The sequence below is a fragment of the Oryzias melastigma genome, linkage group LG14, assembly GCF_002922805.2.
Source record: "Oryzias melastigma strain HK-1 linkage group LG14, ASM292280v2, whole genome shotgun sequence".
In the NCBI taxonomy this organism is placed as follows: domain Eukaryota; kingdom Metazoa; phylum Chordata; class Actinopteri; order Beloniformes; family Adrianichthyidae; genus Oryzias; species Oryzias melastigma.
Window position 1 is genome coordinate 1,577,888 of NC_050525.1, and position 24,300 is coordinate 1,602,187.

At 38.8% G+C, this 24,300-nt stretch overlaps 2 protein-coding genes across 4 annotated transcripts in view; both read left to right on the top strand.

Moving 5' to 3' along the window:
* Window positions 1-1,190: 1,190 nt before the first annotated feature.
* btg3 (B-cell translocation gene 3) lies at window positions 1,191-6,582 on the top strand. Of its 3 annotated transcripts, none has more exons than XM_024266389.2 (5): window positions 1,191-1,327; window positions 2,958-3,164; window positions 3,254-3,391; window positions 5,210-5,396; window positions 5,478-6,582. In XM_024266389.2, the coding sequence occupies exons 2-5, from the start codon at window positions 2,992-2,994 to the stop codon at window positions 5,673-5,675; spliced, it is 696 nt and encodes a 231-aa protein (XP_024122157.1). In that variant the 5' UTR covers window positions 1,191-1,327; window positions 2,958-2,991; the 3' UTR covers window positions 5,676-6,582. The 3 variants fall into 3 exon arrangements, with proteins under 3 accessions (XP_024122157.1, XP_024122158.1, XP_024122159.1); XM_024266390.2 differs by having other exon boundaries at window positions 1,272-1,327; window positions 2,900-3,164; XM_024266391.2 differs by lacking the exon at window positions 1,191-1,327 and adding an exon at window positions 1,582-1,768.
* Window positions 6,583-11,855: 5,273 nt separating this feature from the next.
* Window positions 11,856-24,300, top strand: part of cxadr (CXADR Ig-like cell adhesion molecule) — a 46,550-nt gene continuing 34,105 nt past the window's right edge. The window contains exon 1 of the mRNA XM_024266173.2: window positions 11,856-12,070. Coding sequence (XP_024121941.1) covers window positions 12,019-12,070 — 52 coding nt within the window. The 5' untranslated portion in view covers window positions 11,856-12,018. The remainder of the gene's footprint in view (window positions 12,071-24,300) is intronic.

Sequence of the window (24,300 nt, forward strand, 5' to 3'; positions counted from 1 at the left end):
TGAGCTCTAGTGGAATCCTGAAAGAGGAGTGAAGCACTGAGCCAACAGATCGTTTTGGTCTATTGGAATCCAGGTCAGATTCACTGCCATGGTGGTCAACTTCAGCGTGGAGCAGATGGAGCTGGGAGATGCACAGCACCAGAACAGGAAAATGAGAAAGTGAAAAGGGCCTTTGAAAGTCTATAGAAATGTCATGAAAACCTATGTTACTGCAGGTGTATTTCTGTTTCAGGCTCAATCACGGTGCAACAGGAAAAGCATGTGCATGACTTTGATACTTAAATGGATGTTGTGCACCATCTTGTGGACGGATGTTACTCTGCACTTACAGGGCTGCCACAATTAGTCAACTAATCAAATATTAAAATAGTAGAAAACTAATTTAATAGTCGATTAGTCATTACTTTATATTATATGGAGTCAGAGTTTAGTAAAAATTAAAGTTATAATGGCATTCTGCTAGCTTTATGGAATATTTTGACATTCATTCAGGATTTTATGTGCTAATTTGGAGTTTAGTTAATATTTCAACTACATGCTAGCTATTTTTTGGCTAATTTTGGATTTTTTTTTCGGTTTTTAGGCTAACTTGGAGCTTAGCTAATATTTCAGCTGCATGCTAGCTGTTTTTGCAAACTCAGGTTTTTCATTTTTTAGGATTATTTTGCATTTAGCTAATATTTTAGTTGACTATTAACGTCAGTGATTTCAGCTATTAATTTTAGCATCTTCAGCTATCAGCACTAACATCTGCAGCGGCCATATTCAGTTCACAACATTCACACTAGCATTATTGCAGGTAATGCTACATATCTAATTTTTTGTTAGTTTAAAGCTAATTGTGGTTAAGATGTGTGCTTTACATCCAGTTTTCCCAGAACCCGATTAATAGAGGTTTGTGGCAGCAATAGTTCACACTGTGTCGACCACTACCATGTTATAAAAGCTAAACTCAACTGAGATTCTACTGGCTGAACTGTGATGTGTTATAACCACAGACATATAAACAACATTTTCACATTTTCAGGCGAACTGAGCGTGTTGTTGGTATCATAAAATAGTGTTAAACCAAATTTGTATTGTTGAATTTTGGACGTTTAGCTTAACCAAGCGACGCCGTTTCATTCTGACCACAGGAAATGCATGCCTTACGACGCGAGTCATAATAATAAACACTATGAGTCAATCGAATGCATTGACCAATGACAGAGCGGTGGGACTGACTCCCGACCAATGAGAAATGTTTGTGGGCGGAGCAAATGACAGTTTTTTCTGTTGCGAATTCATTTGATTCAGGCTCACGCTGTTGTTATCAAATGACGAAGTGGTAAGTTGGAGGTGATTTTTTGTATTCCAATCTGTCTATTTTACTTTGATTAAAGTCCAAATAAAAGTAATTGTATAGTTTAAGCGCCGACTCTTGATTTTTAAAAAGCAGCGCGGATTCATTCGGTTAATGTTAGCAACATGAGGCTGTTAGCTGCTACATAGCATGGCGACGACTCGCTGAATGAAAACACATTCTTGTTTTGAATCATATATTTGTGTGTCGTGTGATTCGAGTTCGAAACATTTCCTTATATTGGTTCCGGTGACGTTATCTAGGGATTATTTTGCGGACTCTGGTGGTTTAATAGCCCGCGTCCTTTTAAGCTAGCTGGCTAAACAGTAGCTGTTGTTGTGGAGTTTGGATGCGCGTGAGCGAGCGGAACTTGTGCGTCATCGCCTCAAAGCCCGCTTTTCTGGGGAGCTTTGAGCCATCAGACGGGTTTGTAGAGCCAGACGATTAAAAAAATCAAATACTGTAGCAGTGACTTTTAGTTTAGTGTATGCTCTGTTTATCCACGGATGCTCGTGAACGGCGAGTTTGCTACGTGCACAGCGGCACGTCAACGACAATTCAGTGTTAACATAATACCTTTTCTCTGGGTTATCACGTTCTTTCAATAGAAATCTTTGAAAAATGTTCATTTAAGGGTTTTATTTCTTTCTTTTAAATATATATATATATTTCTGTAAATTGTTGAACACTAATTTGTAATGTTTACGTGTAACTGAAACAAAAAAAAGATTTTGATTTCACTACAGCTTTTTAATGTCAGGTTTTATAGCAGCTCGTTTTTATGACAAAAAACAACAACATAGAAGTGGATTTTATTCGCCTGCAGCTGTTCAAATGTTGCCAAATTGAAGACTAAGTATGTAAGAAATGTTTTAACAGCAGCCTTGGTTTCCTTCCACTGATGAGGGAAGGGTTTTCCCCTTTCTATGTTTCCTTATTTCATTTTTCAGATTTACATCTCAAATAATTTATTGGTGAGTTCCTTTTTAAAGTCCCGCTCCGATCATCTGTCGATCTATTGTAAAAACATTCCCAGTCGTCGTTTATAGTATCTGCAGAGCAGCAGCATTTAATTAGAAATTTGCCTCCAGGTTCTGGGCTTTACTGTTGATACGGAGTAAGCCTACCCTGATTTCCCATCATCCTTTTGTTTACATGCTCTCCTATTAGCTTAAAACCCCTCACACCCCCAAACTAACATTAGCGGCTCAACAAGATGGTGATAAATATAATTTCTTTCCAGCCGTACAGTTTAGATCCAGATTCCAGCTCAGACGAGGAAAACAAAGACGTTCATGGATCTGTTTGTGTGTAACTGGGCGATCAGAATGGAGAGAGCAGATCTTGTGCTACACAGAGCGTATTTTCTGTGTAACGGCTGCAAGCCTTTTCCAACGGCTTTTTTTCGTCTGCTCCTGATTCACAATACTTTAAATTAAGAAATATTCAGAAAAAACACTTTAATCTGAATTTTCTTGTCTTTATGCTACAAAAACATGTTAAAAACACCCAAAACACAGTTGATTTGGAGTGGGTCTTTAAACGGTGAATGTGGGAAGATGCTATGAGAGGTGCATGAATGTCGTCCACCTGACCAACGGTTGTTGCCTTACAGGACTTAAAGGAGCGTGATGAGACACATGTGAAATATGAGGAGAGAGATCGCAGCTGTTGTGTTTTTTCTGAAGAGGCTTGTGAAAAGGGAGGGGAAGTTGGAGTCTCAGCAAATCGAGCGATTTGCTGAGAGGCTGGCTGTTGCCCTGCAGGAGAAGTTTAAGGGGCACTGGTACCCAGAAAACCCTACAAAGGGTCAGGCATACAGGTGAGTCACTCACTTTCGTCTCTTTGAACATTTATCTCCTCTCACTGAAGGATGCTGTGATGGGAAATTGGTGGATGTTTTGGTTGCAGGTGCATTCGGGTCAACAGGTTTTATAAGGAGGAACCAGAACTTCTCCGGGCCTGCAGAGAGAGTGGCTTTCACTACAGTGACTTGAGGCTCCCGTGTGAACTCACACTGTGGGTGGACCCTGGAGAGGTTTGCTGCAGGTGAGGTTTTCACTGACATCTTCTGGTTTATTTTGTGGTGTAGACCAGGTTAAGGTGTAGCTCACGTTAAGGTGTGGCACAGGTTCAGGTGTAACGGAGGCTCAGGTGTAGAGCAGGCTCAGGTGTATTGTAGGTTCAGGTGTAGAGCAGGCTCAGGTGTATTGTAGGTTCAGGTGTAGAGCAGGCTCAGGTGTATTGTAGGTTCAGGTGTAGTTCAGGTGAGGTTTAGGTTCAGGTGTAGTTTAGGTGTAGTTTAGGTTCAGGTGTAGTTTAGGTGTAGTTTAGGTTCAGGTGTAGTTTAAGTGTGTATTGCAGGTTCAGGTGTAGTTAAGGTGTAGTTTAGGTTTAGGTGTAGTTTAGGTGTGTAGTGCTGGTTCAGTTGTAGTTCAGGTGTAGTTTAGGTTTGGGTGTAGTTAAGGTGTAGTTTAGGTTCAGGTGTAGTTTAGGTGTGTAGTGCTGGTTCAGTTGTAGTTCAGGTGTAGTTTAGGTTTGGGTGTAGTTTAGGTGTAGTTTAGCTTCAGGTGTAGTTTAGCTGTGTATTGCAGGTTCATGTGTAGTTCAGGTGTAGTTTAGGCTCAGGTGTAGTTCAGGTGTATTGTAGGTTCAGGTGTAGTTCAGGTGTAGTTTAGGTTCAGGTGTAGTTCAGGTGTAGTTTAGGCTCAGGTGTAGTTCAGGTGTATTGTAGGTTCAGGTGTAGTGTAGGTTCAGGTGTAGTGTAGGTTCAGGTGTAGTGCAGGTGTAGTTTAGGCTCAGGTGTAGTTTAGGCTCAGGTGTAGTGTAGGTTCATGTGTAGTTCAGGTGTAGTTTAGGTTCAGGTGTAGTTCAGGTGTAGTGCAGGTTCATACATTTGACATACTCGGTCCATTTTGTCCATTCTTCATAAACGTTAGCACTTTGAGTTTTGAGGGCAGAAGATAGTTTTTCCGTGATATAAATGTCGTGAATTATATTGATCCATTCTTCCACTGAAGGCGCTTCCACTTTTAGCCATTTCCTTGTGATTGCTTTTTTGCTAGCAACCAAGAGAGTTGCCCGGAGCTTTTTATCCGATTTTTTTCCTCGACCTCTCCCAGATACATGTGTTGGAATGAAAATGGGACTTTGGACCCAAAAACATTATTTACATGCTTGCATATTTGGAACCCGAATACCATAATGACTGGGCAATCCCAGAAAATATGGTAATGATTTGCCTCAGTTGACCCACAGACTCTCCAACACGAGTCTCCATTTCCTAGATACCTTTTTTTGGATGGGTGTAACAAAAAATCGCACCAAATGTTTCCAGGAAAATTCACGCCACGTATTAGATCTACTTGTATTTCATTGTGCTTTGCAGATTTTTTCCCAGCTATCATTTGAAATGGACAAATTCCCTTTGATTTCTCCTCTCCTCCTTATGTAGTCAGTGTTTTCCCGTTTACCTTGTTGAATTGATCTATATAGTTTAGAAATAATGTTACTTTTTGAGGGAGATGTAATTATTAAATATTAATGGTTTCATTTATTTTTCGATGAATCACGTGCGTTAACACATTAACATTGACAGTCCTAATAAAACATGCCCTAGATGGCCTGCTGACGCTATAGGAAAAAAATCAATTCTGTAAAATATTGTATCATTTCATTTGGTAATATTTATATTGATTAGAAATGCTGCCAAGACGAGATTTAATCGTTTGTTTATACTTTAAGGTGTATCCGAGTTCTGACAATGTCATACTCTGAATGAATTGTATATCAGGACATGTATTGTATTGTGACCCCAGCCTGATCCTGGTTTTTCCGTTTCTCTTCATACTGTTTTTCTCCTGCCAGGTTTGGGGAGCAGAATGCTTGCTTCTCAGTTGCAACTTTTTCCAGCGACAACGAAGACGACAGAGATGTTGCTAAAAAGGTGACCAGCGCTCTGGAGAGAGTCACGTCAGACTACCACTCAGGTTCTTCCTCTGATGAGGAGAGCACCCGAAGCTCGCCCCTCTCCAGCAGCTACCGGCCTCATCAGGTACCATCATGCACTTTGATTACGCAGGAACTGAGCTCTGTAGTTTCCGACTGAAAGCTCTGTTTTTCTGCTCCTTTCCAGACCATGAACCTGGCCGCTCCTTCGTGGCATCCTAAGAAGATGGTTACGGGCAAATGCCTCCCACTCCCTCAGCACCACTACGGTTACCGGCCTGCTCGGAGGGTCCCCCACGGTTTGAGGCGCGGCCTTTGGGTCCCCCCCGTCTATGGCAATGGCCCTGCATACTGGGACACCGATCACAGATTGACACATTGTTAAACACAAATCCTGGTGCTTATTGTTCACACTGGAGACGACTTTGAAAGAATGACCAACTTTTTTATATTCCTAATATTTTTTAAATAACTTAAATATTTTTAAAGGTCTTTTGCACTTTAGACATTTTTGTTGTAGTTTGAATCGATTAAATTAGGTTGAAATTGGCCGCGTAAACTGTACTGTACTTTTTACCATAGCTTCATTCATGTATGGCATAAATATTTATTCTCTGAAAAATTCTTAGGCATATAGGCTTCAGGTCAAGTTTATTAAACGTATAAAAAAAGTTTTTCTGTGTTTGTTCTTCAACTATTCCCACAAATATTGCAGTTGACCTGCAGTCATTGAGAACTAAAGTGATGGAGGATTTTTAACGGGTAGTTTTTTATTCTTGTTTTTAGAAATGAGCTTCACTCAGACGCTGTTGCATCCCATTCGTTGTTATAAGTTGCTGTTTGATGTATGGAGGCGGGCGGCGTTCTTCCACATCAAACACCTGATGTACTTTCTGCTGATATAGACGAACACGGAGTTGTTTTCACAGTTGGTCATCACCTATTTTGAATATTTATTTGCAATTTTGCCAAATTTATAAGCTTTATTTTAATATTTGATTGCAAAATAAGTTGCTTTATGATTAAAACACTTTTTTTTAATGTCTGCCAGTGTTTCTCTTCATAATCTGAAAGTAAAGTCATTTTTTATGGAGGCTGACCTTTATTATGATACATCATTGTCCTGGTCATGTACCATGCTCACGTTTGTGTCAAAATGTATAAATCTGTATTTACTCTATTCACTTATTGCTTAAAAGAACGTGATTTGGTGCTAGCGCATCACTTTAATCTACCAGCCTGACTTCTGTTTTGTATTGTTCTCATGAATAAAAATGTTTTAGTTGTTTGGATTCATTGTGTTCAATTGCTAAAAAATGACTGACATCAAGTCCTGGGTCTGACTTCATTATGTCACTTATTTACTTGTGATCTTCAAACATTAAGCAGCAGTTCAGTTGAAAGATGAATGTGGATTATGTTTATCAAAGAGAATTCTCTTCATTTTATGAAATAAACACAAAACTATAACTGATCATGTCAAGGACTAAAAATCTCCACATTGTCAACAGCTTTGTTCTTTTACACCACCAGATGTCAGTGAAACAAATCGAATAAATCCCGATTCAATCCCATTAATGAAATGGTTTTCTGCACCTTATTAAAGTCAAACTAGAATAAAGTGATTGTTACTGTTCTGCTTGACACGATCTACACCACACTGATCATCAGAAAGAGCAGGAATGGAAACATGGATCCTTTCAAAAAACTAGCATGTCAGAACAGTAATTATTTCAATAATTCCATTTGAAAATTAAGCTTAGAATATAGATTCAAGCCCTCTGTATAATTGATTTGAAGTATTAATTTGTTTATTTTGACATAAATTGTGGTTCCACCTCATAAAACCTCCAAAAACAAAACAACAAAAAAATTACAAGTAGAAAAAAAACAGCTAGCATAATGCTAAAATATTTACTAAACTCAAAATTAAGCAAAAAGCTGGAAACATGTTTAAATTAGCAACAAAAAACCCAGCTAGCATAATGCTAAAATGTTTGCAAAACTCAAAATTTGCCTAAACAAAAGGAAAATTTCTAAATGAACTACAAACGGCTTGAAATAAAAACTGAATTCCAAATGATCCTAAAAACCTTCTGAACATTTTAAAGGTTGAATGGAATTCTCTAGCTGAAAGTATGCAGAAATTTACAAGTTTCAAAGTGTGCAAAGTTTTGGAAGGATTTGAGCAATCTAACATTTATTTTATATGGGGCACATTTTATTCAAACTATAAAAAAAAAACTATAACGTTTATGAATACCAAAAATACAAGCAGTAATGTCCTGAACGAGCTTTGCTACCAAGATTACTGAAATCCCTGGAAGTGTGATTGAGTTTTTACATGCTGAAAAACGTACAGAAAAGAGCAGGAGGATCACTAGGGTGTGAATGCTGTAGATCAGGGGTGTCAAACTCAATCACACGAGGGGTCAAAATCCAAAACTCACCTTAGGTCACGGGCCGAACAGGATAAACATTTATTGAACACTCTAAAACTACATTTTTAACACTTGAAAATATAACTTTTAACATTACTATGAATACAAATAAGAGTGAATATTATTCCAGAATAAATCAACTTAACCCTTAAATAACTTTAAATATTTTACTCTCCATAAAAATATATTTTGTCAAAATGATACAAGTTATAAATAAGCACAAGATAACAATAATATGAAACAATCTGGAGGGCCGGATGTAATTCCCCAGAGGGCCGGATCCGGCCCCCGGGCCTTGACTTTGACTCGTGCTGTAAAGCATTCACACAATCATCCACTGAACTTAAAGCACCTGCACAAGTTCCTCAGATTTAATTAAATCAATTCTGTTTGGTTCAACCTTCTCAGGGGCCTCAATCTGTATTCTATGAAAGATTCATATTTTGAATGGAATTCATGATATTTTAATGTTGAAAAGGGTCTGTATAAGGCCATTTCCAAGCAGTTTGATGTAAGACCTTCAGAAGTTAGAGGTCCTCTAAAGCCATAGAGGAAAAGTGTTGACAAGCTAAAGAGTAAAAAAAAACTCCACAGAAAATAAAAGTGAACTCCAAACAGGGGGTTACTACTGATCCCACTGTCGGCTAAGATTCAGGCAGACAATCACTACTGTCGAAAGAAATCCACTCAATCTGGTAAATCTAGTCTCTTGGAGAATGTTTGGACAGAAATGATTATTACTAAGGTGCATTGCCTTTGTGCTCACCATTATAGAAATAAAGCACTTCAACTAAAGACTACTTACAGCAGAGGTGTCAAACTCAATCACACAAGAGGCCAAAATCCAAAACACACCTTAGGTTGTGAGCTGAACAGGATAAACATTTATTGAACACTCTAAAACTACATTTTAAAGGTCTAAAACTGCAACTTTTTAATATAATTATGAACTAGATATATGGCACTACCAGCTGAAATATTAGCTTAATTCCAAATTAGCCTAAAAAATCTAAATAAAACAAAAACCTAGGATAGCCAAAACTGCTAGCATGTAGCTGAAACATTAGCTAAACTACAAAATACCCTTGAAAAAAATCTTAGTAAATACCAAAATAGTCCATCCATCCATCCATCTTCTTGTCTGCTTCTTCCCTTTCGGGGTCGCGGGGTGCCGAGCCTATCCCGGCTACTGACGGGCGAAGGCGGGGTACACCCTGGACAGGTCGCCAGTCTGTCTCAGGGCCTCAATCACACACATCCACTCTCACATTCACACCTAGGGGTAATTTAGAGTCACCAATTCACCTATGAAGCATGTTTTTGGACAGTGGGAGGAAGCCGGAGTCCCCGGTGAAAACCCACGCATGCACGGGGAGAACATGCAAACTCCACACAGAAAGGTCCCAGCCGGGATTTGAACCGGGGCCTTCTCGCTGTGAGGCAAGAGCGCTAACCACTGCGCCACCGTGCAGCCCACCTAAATGGTCCAAAAAAGCTATCAGAATGCACATTTTAAAAACTTTAAAACTGTAACTTTTTTACATAAATTAGAATAATAAAAATACAGGAATATTATTCCAGAATAAATCAACTTAAACCTTAAATAACTTTCAATATTTTACTCTCATAAAAATATATAATTTGTCAAAATTATACTAGTTAGAAATGAGCGCAAGATAACATCAGGTTATTAATAACAATAAAATAAAATGATCTGGAGGGCCGGATAGAATTACTCAGAGGGCCGGATCCGGCCCACGGGCCTTGACTTTGACACATGTTACAGACAGGGAAACATGCAGGAGGCTTAATTACAGTCTGGGCTGCTGTACATTTTTAATTTCTAACATAATCAACTTAATTCCAGTAGATTCTGAAGGAGAAAAGCCGCTTTTTGGATTTATCATGTTAATGGTTGAAAAGTTACAGTATGTTAAAGATTTTGTGTTTAAACGTCACTGGCGACTTATCAGGTGTTAAAGGTTTTAAACAACAGCTCCAATAGGACAGTGACTCAAAGCAATAACAGTTAAAATCACCCAAGAATAGCTGAGAGCACAACATTGGGCATTTTCTACGAGGTGTTACTGATCTCAAACCTGCTGATCATCTGCAATAGCCGCTGGAACCATGCTGTCTGGAAGAGACGACCTTCAATGCTGTAACAGCTCAAGCAGTTTGATGACAAGGAGTGGACCAAAAATACCTGGCAACAGGTGCAGGAGTCTCTGACACTTACAGAAGCGGTTTGATTGCCTCTAAAGGTCATGCTACTCAGTCTAAAGTGAAGGGTGCCCCTATGACTACTCTCAGTGACACTTTAGTCACTGAAATGAGAATAATACTGATGTATCCTTTTGTGCAGTGTGACAGTAGCAGGGGGGTTTATAGTCTGGAATATTGAACATCCATATATTCTCATGCAAAGCTGCTCAGATTCATGGGAAATCCTCAGGAAAGTCTCCACAGGCGAAAATGTGGACCTCTCCTACCCATAATTAAAATAACATATTATTAGCCTATAATGATAATTTCTGCTGTCTTGGTCAGGGGTCTGCAACCTTTACCAGTAAAAGAGCCATTTGGGCCTGTTTGGTACTGATCAAAACCTCAAAGGAGCTCCATAGTCTTATTTTACCCTTTAAGAAAATGTAATAGCACTTTGCATTCATTACCCTTTTAATATAATAAATATGAATTGTATTTCTTTTTTGGCATGAATAAAAACAGAAAGATAAGGGGAAATATTATTTTCTCAAAATGCAAATCTGTTTTTTACTTTATGACAGAATCTCGTATGATTTCCTTTCAAAATAAAAGACACACTGTGCCAAACAAGATCATCCCAGTGTTGCTCTGGACGGCTACTAACCATTGTTGTGAAACATAACATAATGTAAGCTTTAAACTCGTAAAAGATCAGACTTTTTTTTTCTTTTTTACCAAAGTGTGTTAAAAAATGTAAGAAGTTCAGTTAAAATCGGAAGGATAGATCAATCAAGGCCTCTTCAAGGCAAAAGAGATGTAAAAATCTTGACTTGGTTTATCTTCTAGGTGCATCTCAGACATACATTTATAAGCTTAACTAATTTAAATTCATTAAAGTCTAATTTAGTAACTCTTACTTTACAGCAGGGGTCCCTACGGCACTTCGCTAATATTTTAGCCAGCTATCAACTTCAGTGTTTTTAGTTATGAATTTAAGCATCTTCATCTATTAATTCATTGCAGGTAATGCTATGTATCTAGTTTTTAAAAAGTTTTAGTACTGTTTTTTTCTATGAAGATTACAGAAATGAATTATTTTTAAATTTGGCTCTGTGTGGCTTTAAAGCGTAAATGTTTATGTTAGGCTGAGATTGCTGCACTTTTTCTGTTAGCCTACCGACCCGGCCCTCATCAGAGAAGACAACAGTTATGTGACCCCCACAAGAAAACAGTTTGAGGACCCCAGCTTTAATGGAAAAGAAAGTGTATTATTTTATATTTCTTAAGCCAGAGAGCCTCTGTGAGGAAGATGCTGAATGTTTTTGCATTTTGTGTGTTCTTCATTACTGTTTAAGTGTAAATGTTTAATTTAAGTTATCTTGTTGGAATGCATATTCTTTTTCTTAAAATTTTTGTTTTTCCTGTCTTGTTTCAGAGTATATGATTTCTCATCATTTGCGAGGGCTCTTTTTCTAATCCTGTGTTCTGATTGGCTGCAGAAATGTTTGCAGGAAGTGTTCTTGCTTATATAAGGAAGTGCTGAAAATGGTCTCAGGAGGCCTTCCTGATTTTTTCTGTGACCAAATAAATTAATTTTCCCAGCAAGAACAGTTGGAGGTTTGCTGTTTCTTTGGTTTGCCTGATTTCTCCCTACTTCTGCCTGGTCCACGCATTACAGCCACTGTGGCGGGGAATAAGGTTGCAGACCCCTGGTTGGTCTTGGTGATGGAACTACTGGCTGATTTCTGCAGAAATGCACTGGTGTTTATTTTTTAGGGATATTGATAAATAAATAAAAACAATGAATGAAATTCACATTGTTTTGTTTTTTTGTGATGGAAATTATGTTTGTTGTCAGTTTTAGTTTGTGCGTGCTCTGACCAGCAGGGGGCGACGGTCGGCGCTTAATGCAAGCGTGTGTCACGTGACCGCCCTGGGCGCTCCGCTGTGCACCTGCACGGAGGGCGGCTGGAGGAGGAGTGCAGTTTGGATGCTTGTGGGCTCGAGTCCGTGCTGTTGTTTTCTCCAAGTTCTTCCATAGAAGTTTAGGAAAGTGCTGCTGACGTTCCTTCCGCAGAGATGGCGCCTTCGACCCGGTGTGTGTGCGTGTTGCCGCTGAGCCTGCTGGCAGGTAAGTTTCCTACGGCGGACTTGATGAATTTTTCAGTCCGACGGTCAGTGCGGTGTCACCGCGTTAGCCGCTCACGTCTCGTCGTTCTTTTTGTTTAAAAACACGCAGAACTTTAGGTTATGTTCACAGTACTCATTCCATGATTGTATATATTTGCTGTAATCTAAATTAAAACCACACTAATTGAGTAGAAATGTCCGTAAAATGGAAGTTTCGCCCAGGTCCGTTTGGCTAGCAGCACCGGACGTGTTTGGATCGAAAGTTGAGTTAACTTGAGAGCTCCGGGTTTTCGTGTCCATCAAATGTTCTCCACGTCTTTACAGAACCACAGCCGCTCATGTAGCTTTCATATTTCATCGCCTTTGAGGAGTCATCTAGTTTTGTTCGCTCCGCCGGCGGACTCTCACACCGTCCCCGGTTCCGGTTCTGGATCAGGAACCTTCAGGAACAGGCTCTGTCCGGCGGGAGGACGATGGTTCGATCCGCTCTTAAACCTGTAGCTTCAAAGTTCTGACTTCTCCAACAATTGAACCTCCTCGTTCTGGAAGCAGGCCCTTCCATAAAACTCTAATGCAGGTTTAACTGTTCCGACAGTTTTGAGGTTCGCTTTACTGTGTTTGTACAGATTTTTAAATCGATTTGAATGGTTTCGATGATTTGAAAGTCACATGTGTGAAAGTCCAGGCCCGGGGCCGGATTCGGCCCCCGGGCCCTCCAGATTATTTTATTCTGTTGTAATTATGTCATTTTATATTTCTAACTTGTATAATTTAGGCAAAATATATTTTTAGAGAGAGTAAAATATTGAAAATTACTCTGGAATATTATTCCTGCTTTTTTAAAATTCGTATTTATGTTAAAAAGTTATGACTTTATTTTTAAAATTGTCATTCTGGTAGTTGTTTTGGCTAGTTTAGCCTTCTTTTTTCTTTTTAGTTTTTAGGCTGTTTTGGAGATTAGCTAATATTTCAGCTACATGCTAGCTAATTTGGCTAATTTAGGCTTTCTCAGTTATTTTCTCAGCTATTTTGAAGTTTAGCTTTTTTCCAACTTCATGCTAGGCGTTTTAGCTAACCTAAGTTTTTTTTGGCTAGTTTGGCATTAAGCTAACATTTTAGCTCACTATTAGCTTCAGTGTTTTTCAGCTATTAGCTTCAGTGGCCAAATTCAGCTTACAGCTTTCTCACTAGCATCATCACAGGTAATGCTATATATCTAGTTCATAATTATGGTAAAAAGTTAATTTTAAACTTTTAAAAATGTAGTTTTAGAGTGTTCAATAAATGTTTATCCTGTTCGTCCCGCGATCTAAGGTGTGTTTTGGATTTTGGTCCCTCGTGGGATTGAGTTTGACACCCCTGACTTAGGTGAACAGAATAAACATGTATTGAACAAAGTAAATCTAAAATTAGAAAACTTTTAAAACGTACATGTTTAACCCTTTAACATCCAAGGCGTTGCAGATGATGCTTAAACACAAAACCATTAACAAACTAACTTTTCAACACGATCAACATAATTCCAGCAGACTCTGAAGGAGAAAAGCAGCATACTAAGAATAAAAAAATACAGTAAACCAAAGAAAAAACAAATAAGTGCAAGATAATATCGGGCCATTAATAACAATTAAATAAAACAATCTGCAGGGCCGGAAATATTCACAGGCCTCGACTTTGACACATGCTGTAATATAAAGTAGGAATAGAAAAGAAGCTGGTTTGTAGTTTGATTTTCTGTTTTGTTTTCAGCACAGAATGTTTTCCAGAGATAACTGAATTGTGTGGAGGAAGGGTGTGTCTGTTCTGCACTGGAATTTAGACTGAAACTCCAAGGTCACTCCTCCCACTCTGAATAATACTCATGAAACTTCAGCTGTGAATGACTGTGGTTTACAGTGACGGTCAGTGATGGTTGATAACACATATTTTAAGGTTTTTATTAACACAAACACAGTTTGGCTATAAATAAGCGTGGTTGTAATGACTGCTAGAGGACGCGTCTTCATGTAGATGTTGGACTTGTTGAGTGTGATATCTGTTGTGCTCTTTATTTTTCTTTTTGTCTCAACATTCTCAGAGTTGTGCGCCACACAGCTCATTAGCATTTTAATAGCACCGTGGTCTAGTTTTTGGAGTGCTGTTCCACTTCAGCACACAAGAACAGTGACTGCCAGCATTCCTTCAATTGAGGAATACGTCGCAGAGTTCAAACCTTTCTTTAATAGTAAAGTAATTAATGCTAGAATAGCAAGCACTTCTGCTCCACTTTTCCTGTTTGGCTGCTTTGTGATCGCATGAATATAAAAATGTTGAGCTGAACTTCTCTTTTGGAAGTCTATTGTTTTTCTCTTTGTTCTGTTGTGGTGACGTCTGATCAGGGAGAGTCTGAAATTACAATAAAATACTTTTTGTTTGCCAGTATTCTTTTCTCTCTGGCTGCACCACAACATGTTGATTCCCAGAATATTTTATGCTTTTCTTTTTATCCGAAGGGTTTGGTCAAGTTAATCAAATTCACCTACTTTCAGCAGAAATTTAAAATGCCAAACATCTCCTAGTTTCATGTCCTTATTATGAAACATCATCATCCAGTGTCCTGGTTGTTCTTCTTTGTTCTAAAAGTTTCTAAAGATGAGTAGATATTCACCATTTTCCCTCTATTTTTATTTTTCTCTGTTTTGACCTTAAATGTTTTTCATTGCTTCATTGGGAACCCGTCACGCTGGTCACAAAGAGACCTGAACGGAGAAGCAGCTGACTTTGTTTTCATGAAACATTACTCAGCGTGAAATGAGTGATGGGAAGACGCTGAGCTTAACGTCTCTCTGTCCTTGAGTGTGTTTATCTCTGTGAACATGCAGAGTTTTTTAAACAAACGTAATCTGGATATGGAAACCAGAACAGGATAATAGCTGATGTTGTTGATGGATACGCCATCTTGTTGGGTCTATCCATTGACTGTTAATATGAACGGGACAAACCCATAGGAAACGCATCACCTCCAGCCCTCGTGAAAACACGCCAGAGCTTTCTCCGTCACTTCCTGATACGTCTACCGCCATATTGCAACCAGTCGACAGCGATTAGTCCGAGCCGGTCTGAGTCACGTTTTTAGAGGAACTACTGTCACCAATCAAAAGTGAGCTTGTTCCCACTTGGTGGAAGGCCACACCCCTCCCTTTGAGAGCAAGCTCGGGAGAATCTGTCAATCAAACATTCGAGGTGGGGCCAGCAGGTACCACATGCTTTTACTGAGGCATCTGATTGGTCAGTCTATATCTTGAATGACTTACAATAAAGAAAAATATAAAAAAAAAATAAAAGAATAGAAAGAAGATGTTAAGAAGAAAGCATCACAGCAAGAATGGTTATTCTGACGAATAAAATGACTGAGAAATAACTAGGGCCGTAACGAGTATCCGGGTGCTCGGGTATTCGCGATTTGCTCCAGAAAATTCGAGTACGGATATTTGCAACGTCCAAGATCGCTGATTTGCGATCTAAAATGTAGTAAATTGTAGTAAAATATTATCAAAATATCATCTTGGGACGATGTATTTTTGCTGTGAAATGCAGATTAATGTAGGATTTTAAGTTTATGAACTAAAACAAAGAGCCGCGGTACCGCCAACGGAAGTAAACAGATCTTCGTGACGGTGAAGCTTCCGGTTTTCAAAGTAAAACTAGCGAGAGCTTTTTTCTGTTCAGAAACTGAGACTGAAGTTCCGCTCACTGACATAACTTCTGAAACAATGAATTAGCTTTAACTTCGAAGCTTTAGCTCCAGTGTTTACATTCTTTTGGTTATGATAACTCTTCAACATTTGACAAAATTAATTATGGATGTCCCGATCAGGTTTTTTTGGGCCCGATCCGATTCCGAGTTATTTGATTTTGTGTATCTGCCGATACCGAGTCCTGATCCGATACTTTTATAAGACATTCAAAACATAAATAAATTGAAGAAACAGATTAGTGTTGTCCCTTATTTATATTTCAATAACCTTCTTTTATCATTAAAAAGTTAAATAAAACACTTCTGTGAAGTAGCTTTAATAAACAAGTAAAAATACAGCAAATATAAACTAGGAAAAAAATACAGTTTTCTTGTTATATAAGTGATAATTAGTCATGTAATAAAGTTTAGTGTCTTTAGCTTTAACATCTTTAGAACTATTGAACATTTTTAATCAAATGTGATTCCTGTCCTCATTTAAAATTCTTAAAAATAAATTATGATTTTGTTTTAGCATTAAATTTGATGAGTGTTCATGAATAGCTGATATTAGTTTTAATTTATTAGTTTTATTTATTTAGTTATTTTTAAGGCTATGTGCTTATTTTTTAAGTTCTTAAGACATCACATTTTCGGTTTTATTACCACAGTATTTAATTTTCTTAACTGTTATTTCTCTGTCAGATAAATAAAACAGGCATATCAAAGGACAGCTGGGGTCCTAAGGAGTTAAATCACAGCGCTAGCATGTAGCAGTTAGCAGCTGCTGTTTAGCCATCTGTCTGCAGCATGAAGAGCTTCACATTAAAAAGAAACAAAAAATACTGTCTTTTTCTGTTAAAATCCCCTTATAGGTTGTTGTTTGAGTTATGACAAACCAATAGAGACACTTGCTGTCATTTTAAAGTGTTTTTAAAAGAGTTATTGATCCCGGAAGTTAGCTTTCTAGCTAGCTCTGTTTACAAGTTAGCCTTCTGCTTGAGCTGCTGCCGTTTTCTGCTGCGTTTTCTGGTGATGACATTTTGTGATCTGTTCATGACATGCAGACTTGTAGTGGAGTATTTATCCATAAAGATAAGATGAAATATAAAGCTCTGATCATAATGAGAATAAATGAAAAATCCGATCCTGATCGGACAAAGGAGTCCGATTCCGATCGAGTCCCCAACCACGTGATCAGCCCCGATTTCCGATCACCTGATCGGATCGGGACATCCCTACAATTAATGAAACTCCAGCTTATTCTGAAGAAACGATGTAATCAACGTGAATCAGATGATTCTGCGGCAATGTACTCTCCACCAATATGTAATGCTTAGAATGTCAAAATATTGAAGAACTTTGAGGATAGAAAACTGTGGAGAACATTTTCAGGTTTTGTTGTTAAATGATCCAAAACAGCAGTGATTTTTATCCTTTTTTGTTGTTTTACCGCTGAACCAGAAGATTGACAAAAAAAAGTTTAAAATGAAAACATTTCTTTTTATCTGAATCTTTGTGTTTTTTTAATCAGTTTTGTTCATTTTGATCTCCTGTTCTAAATAAATGTATAAATGATGATTAAATACAAATAATTTCAATTTTCATCCAGTAAGTAAATAGACATACACATAGCAATAAGCATATTAAAAAGTAAGAATCGTGGTTCGATTCGTGAATCGTTGAGCTTGATTCGTGAATCGGATCAGATCACCACCTAAGCAACGATCCACAGCCCTAGAAATAACTGTTTATTTTTCTGTGGAAGTCTATGGGACTTTGGCCTTCTCACAACCAGTGGTTACTTCCTGTTTGGAACATGAGAGGGGTTGAGCAGTCCATCTTTTTACAGTCTATCACACCAGATTATTAAACTATAGTTTTAAATCTTGAAAAAAAGCTTTCAGAAACCCAGATGTTTGTAAAAGATGTTAATTAGTTTTATGTGCTTTTTTTCTTGTAAATTTTATTCCAGACCTTCTACACTCTATAAATCCACTGTAGTTTATTATTGTGTTAACCCTTTAACACCTGAGGTGTCACCGGTGACGCTTAAACAAAGAATCTTCAGCATACTGTGACGTATCTTATTTTGGCTAAAACAGCATAATCATGATTAAAAGACCTCAGTTTCACAATAAAAAATGAAAACCTTCTGAAAGAAGTCCACTAAAGGAAAGTAGTTATTCTTGCTCATAGGTGACAGCAAATGTTTTGAATAATTGACTTTATTTTGTTGAGCCATTATGACATAGAGGTATAACAGCACCTGGCACCATCCAGGCGTCTGACAGAGTTTGGTGGAGTCACTAACAGGTGCACGCGAGCCTTTGTCATTGGCGTCATGCTGAGGTCACTTTTACTTGTCAGGACTCAGCAGTTTAACGTCAGTCCTCCCAAACTCCTACCTCCTGTTGGCTGAAAAATGGTTCCGTCATCGCTTCATCTTCAGCCTCTCTCCCTCCACGAGGAGCTCTTTTGTCCTTGAGAGGAGCAGGGACGTGTGGAATCGGATTACACTCCAGGGACACTTTTCTGTTCCCTCAAACTGAAAGTGGGGACAGGTCTGCATGAATATTCACAGCCCGGCCCTTCATATGTTACCATTCCAGCCCCGTCTAAATCCTGTGCCAATTCTGGTCCAATTATGTGGAAGTGTTAAATTCAGATCTCACCTTCACTCTGCTACATTATCCTCTCCTCCACCCTTCATTTCAGATTGGAATTACTGAATGAGCAAATTACTGCCTTCCAGAGCATCAGTGAAAAGTGATTAATGGCGGTGCTTGCCTTGGAGTCCGGTTAATGGTTGTGAAGCCACTTTGTATTCAAAGCTCATTCCCTTTACACAGGTAGGGAGTGAAACTGCATCGGGAGCTGCTGTTAAAGCAGTTTCACTGCAACATTCTACTTTAACCTTTCGCTCATAAAGTTCAAATGTTTTGGTAATGGATACTTCAGGTTTGTGGGTCATATTTGGGAATGGCTTAAACCAGTCGTTGACCTCATTCTTACCGCCGAGCTGTTCTCTTCCATATGACCAAAACTGTAAAAGATGAGACAGAATTCCTTGGTCAGTGTTCATTTTTTATTCAACATGTGACCCATAAACCAGAAAGGTTCATTTTTCTCTGATGTTTAACACTTAATTCAGCAAAGGCTGTATCTCTTGTTATTCAAGTTACAGTTTCAGTTACTCTGATATTCATCAGTGAGATCAGATTTAGTGTATTTACCGTCATTCCCTGTTCATTACTGTTGCATAATATTTTGACATGACTGTTCTAAGAAAGGGAAGTTATGATCTGAGTTCTGTTGTACTGGATCAGGTTTTTCTGGTTGTAGTTGCATCAACGGTTTATCTGCTTTAGGAAATGTTGTCTTTTCAAGGCCTTACTTTAAAGCACATGAGTCAAAGTCGAGGCCGGGGGCCGGATCCTATCTCCTGGATCCTATCCGGCCCTCCAGATCATTTTATTTTATTGTTATTAATGACCCAATGTTATCTTGTGCTTATTTCTAACTCATATAATTTTAACAAAATATGTTTTTTATTGAGAGTAAAGTATTGAAATTTATTTAAGGTTTAAGTTGATTTATTCTGGAATAATATTCCTGCCTTTTTATTATTCAGAATTATGTTAAAAAGTTACAGTTTAAAAGCTTTAAAAATTAGCATTCTTCTAGCTTTTTGGACTATTTTAGCATTTACTAAGATTTTTTAGGCTATTTTGGATTTTATCTGATATTTCAGCTACATGCTAGCTGTTTTGGCTAACCTTGTCTTTTTTTGTTTGTTTTTTAGGCTAGTTTGGTATTAAGCTAATATTTTAGTCGGTTATCAGCTTCAGCCTTTTCATCTATCAGCTTTCAGTGATTTCAGCTACTAATTTCAGCATCTTCAGCTATCAGCACTAGCATTTTCAGCAGCCAAATTCATCTTACAGCATTCACACTAGCATTATCACAGGTAATGCAATATATATAGTTCATAATCATGTTAAAAAGTCACTGTTTTAAAGTTTAAAAAAGTTTTTTTATTGTGTTCAATAAATGTTTCTCCTGTCCGGCCCGTGACCTACGGTGTGTTTGGATTTTGGCCTCTGTGCGATTGAGTTTGACACCCCTGATCTAAACTTTTTTGAGCCCATTTTTTATTGATAAAAATCGCAAAGCACAAGACAAAACAAAAATGTAAAAAACAAATAAAAAGAACTGTAGTCTATTAACAATATGTTGAGTGTCTACAATAAGAATTGAACAGAAAGAACACATTATTTTATCTTTCATATCTCCAGCTTCTCAGTGTGAAACCTGGACCTGTTTGGATGAACGCAGAGCTGAAATCTTGGCAATCGTCGATGTTTCTTTAAAAACAATAATAGGATGGAATATAATAACTTCCCTAAGCACACCTGAAAATCTCCCATGACACACTAGGGTGCTGCGACTCACTGGTTGAAAAACACTGCCTAAAAGCAATGTTGCCTTAGATAGAGTATTCTGTGTAGTAACTCCTTTTTTGTCAAACATCTTGTGGAGTTGCAGAAACACAAATACACCAGAGACATTTGCAGTCTGAGCTGTTCCTTGATCACAAACAAAAGCACTTGCAAATTCCAATGTTTAGGACTTGAGGACTCTTTCCTCCATCTTGTCTTGATTTTTTGGATGCGTCTTTTGTTAAACTGTGTGCCAGGCTTCCTCAACACCATTCTGTAGGATCCTCTCTCCTCCATTCCACTGTGTCCCAGGTCAAAAACATTCCCTCTTAATGGCTGGCTTCATCACACATCTTCAGAGCTTGTTGATGACCTGGTGTGTTTTACAGGGTGGAACATTTGGCAGAAGGATTGAATGAACTACATCTTCCAAATAGACATGTCTCTGACATGTCATGTAGCATGATGGTTTAGCTGAAGGATTACCTACAGGGTTGGTTCTAACCTGTGATTCCCCTCTAGCAGGCCGCGTTGGTGTTAGGAAGACCCAAGCCTGGATTATGAAACACCTCTATTGTCTGAAACAGCAGCAAGGCAGTGTGGCAGTGTTTGTTTGGTGTTCAGGCCTGCTCCTCCATTGGGGAAGAATCCCTTAAATGTTAAGGAATGTCTTAGTCAGGCAGTGCTTGTTGCTCCATGTATTGGTTTATCCCTATCAAAGAAAATCGACTTTTTGTGTTTTTAATGTGTTCTTTTAGTATTTTTCTCTTAGTAGAGCACATTTGAATAAAATAATGTGCAACTAAAACTGCATTTCTGAGTATTTCTGAATTAAGATCCTGTTGGATCAGAAAACCAGATGCTAGAAAATGCTCAAACTAGTAATGCAGAAACGGGCGTGGCCAAAGTTTCCTGTCCTCCTGCACACGCCCTGACCCGTTCACGCGTAGGTGTGCTAGACATGAGTGTTCAACACTCGTCCTGCAGTGAATTGCCCTTGTGGCTCAACACTGTACGACTGGATTGACCCAATGTTGGTCGTCGTCATTTTTTCACCGCTGATGTTAGCTTGAGGTTGTAAGCTTGCGCGTGAGCGCACAAACAGCGTTCTCAGCGATGGGGGGCGGGTTGCTCTGTGTCAACAGGCTCGCCCCAACCCAGAATAGTTTCTAATGAGCTACTGTGCATAAAATGTCTTTAAAAAACGACAAAGGCTGTTTTGATTTTGGACAAAAGTTGCATAACCAAAACCCTAATGATTTTACAGTAGAAAAAAATATAACTGGAGTGAGACTTTTAATCTAAGGTGGATAAAAGCAGTGATTCGTCAAAAGGAAGGGGAGGGGTGGAAAATTCACCTTAAAACCATCAGAAAACTTCAAGTACAAAAAAGGAGACTCGAGTCGTAGTGCACTACATTTTATTTAGTATGTGCTTCTGGTTTTATGTGGACCAAATGCACAGTTTTTCTTTTTTTCAAGTTCAGCGGAAGATGAGTTCCTCTGCCATACAGTCTGGATGTTCAGTAGCACATTCGTTCAGTCATTTTGGATTTTCTTCTGCCATGCTACTATTGCCTAAGAGATGAGGAAAGGCTTCATCTCCTATGTAGCCCTTGTCCTATCCTAGGTATGTTGATGCTGGGAGTGCGGTCATCTGGACCCCACAGACAGTGGCCTGAACTTTCCTTTTTCAGTGATTTTTGATTTTCTCTGTCTGTAGCAGACACGAAATCCTGTCCACCTTCATCCACATTTGTCATGGGATGGATCACGCATCAATGTAAGGCTCGGGTCATCTGGACCCCATAAGAGAGCACGAGGGGTTAAGACATATGTCTTACCAAGTCCAACATTTGCAGAAGGCCCAATTGTATGAATATCTTGGGATTCAATCCATTAATGGAAAATTCATCATACATTTACTATTTACTTAATAATTCTGTGTTTAGCGCTTGGATGTTCATTTGTGTTTTGTAATCAGGTGGTACAGCAATGAAAAAGCAAAACAACTTGGCAAAATTACAAGAAGAACTTTAAGTTTCAAATCAAGGTTTTTGGTCTACATCCTTTTAGCCCAAATCTGTTGCCTAACAATAATGTTTTGGATTTAATGGTTTTGGTCAGGGGGTGGGGGGTGTTTAAAGTTTATTTTACCCGGTTGGGTTCTACTAGTTTCCATTGGTTCTAAAAAAAATGAGTTTGTTAGTGATTAATGACTCTATGGGAGAAAACTGTTCCTTTTGTAGGTTTTGATGGCAGGATTTGTCAGAAATCTTTTTAGAGGATATTTTAGCTCGTCTCACTAATGCTTTGAATTTATTATATTTTCTATGCACACCTCTTCTTTGCCTGCACTTCTACTCCTGACAGGGATTTTCTAGATCAATAACAGGTTGAAGGTAGAACAGAGTCCAGATATGACATTTCTGAGTGTGATGGGACAGCAGCAGGATGCTGAAAAATGTTAGCTGAACACGGATTGTTCTGACTGCTGAGAGATGGATACAGGAGTGGCAGCGGGGCGGTCTATCAGTTAAAACAAGGTCACATCAGTGCTGACTTTCCCTGCTCTCTTGAGTCCATCGCTCATCATCACTGTGTCTAACTGAAAGGGCGATAAACACCCCAAAGCACATTCATCACTTAGCTACTTCATGCCTGGTTCCACAAAGCTCACAGCGCCCTCCGCCTCTGAGTAATACCCAGCTCTCAGACGGATTTCTTCCTCATCATTCTGTAGGGAATACAGCAAAATGAGGGAAAGTTTTAGGTGTTTTCTGTCTAATTATCATTCTGATGATGACATTATGGTCTACTTTTCAGCCTTTCTCTTACACAGATTAACTGTTAGAATAATTCCATATGTCTCTCCAAAAGCAGGAGTGGAATTAAGAGATAGCTATTGGGGTTAAAATGTAAAAGCCATTTCAGCACTTTCTCTAATTGAAAATGTTGGGTAAACAAAAGACCACTGAGTTTAGGGATTGTTGAAACCATAGTTGTGTACTGTGTAGACAAAAAGACTTTTTGGTGTGTTCATTCTTGATTTTATTTGTTTTATCTGCCTTTGTAATTTTTAAAGACCAAATGCTTTGTGCACAATGTTATTCTGAACTACCTTCATGGAGCGTTGTTCCTGATGCTATGGATTTAATTGTTATTGTAATCCATTATTTGTTTAAATGTAATCATCTTGTATAATCTAAATGACATTAGTAACATTAAAGTTATTTGTATTTGACTACAGTTAGAGAAAATTAGGGTTGTTGTGACATTTGTTTACCATTTAAATCTGAAAGAAAACTGAACAAATGATTGACGGATGCTGAATGCTACACCGTCTTGTGAGCGTATGAGTGGCTACCCTAGTTGTCCTACTGAGAGATCGTGACCGAAAGAACGAGATCCCGACTACAAGTGACTGAAATGAGTTTCCTTTGGAGGGTGTCTTCACGCTCCCTTAGAAGCTCGGTCACCCGCAGAGAGCTCGGAGTAGAGCTGCTTCTCCTCCACATCCAGAGGAGCCAGTAGAGGTGGCTCAGGTATCTGGTCCGGATGCCTCCTGGACCCCTCCCTGGAGAGGTGTTCTGGGAACGTCCCACTGGGTGGAGGCCCCGGGGAAGACCCAGGACACGCTGGAGAGACTACGTCTCTCTGCTGGTCTGGGAACGCCTCGGGGTCCCCCAAGAGGAGCTGGAGGAAATGACTGGGGAGAGGGAGGTCTGGGGGTCTTTGCAAAGACTGTTAACCCCACGGCCCGGTCCCGGATGAGCTGAAGTAGATGGATGGATTGATGGATAGGGTCAGCCCACACATGCATATTCCTTACTAATGTGCAGCCATATAAAAAGCGAAGAAACAGCATTTCCAACAGTGCATGATAATGTCCAATCCTGGCCCTCAAAATCCATATATCTGGTGTTCAGTTAGTTAGAATCCAGAAGCGCCTGATCCAGCCAAGCAGCAAAGAGTAATGCAGAGATGGTTAGAAAGCAAGCAGAGTGGTAGATCTTTGGAACTCTGGTGAGACAGGCCTAGTATCAGATTTGTCAAGAAGCATTCTAACAACAAA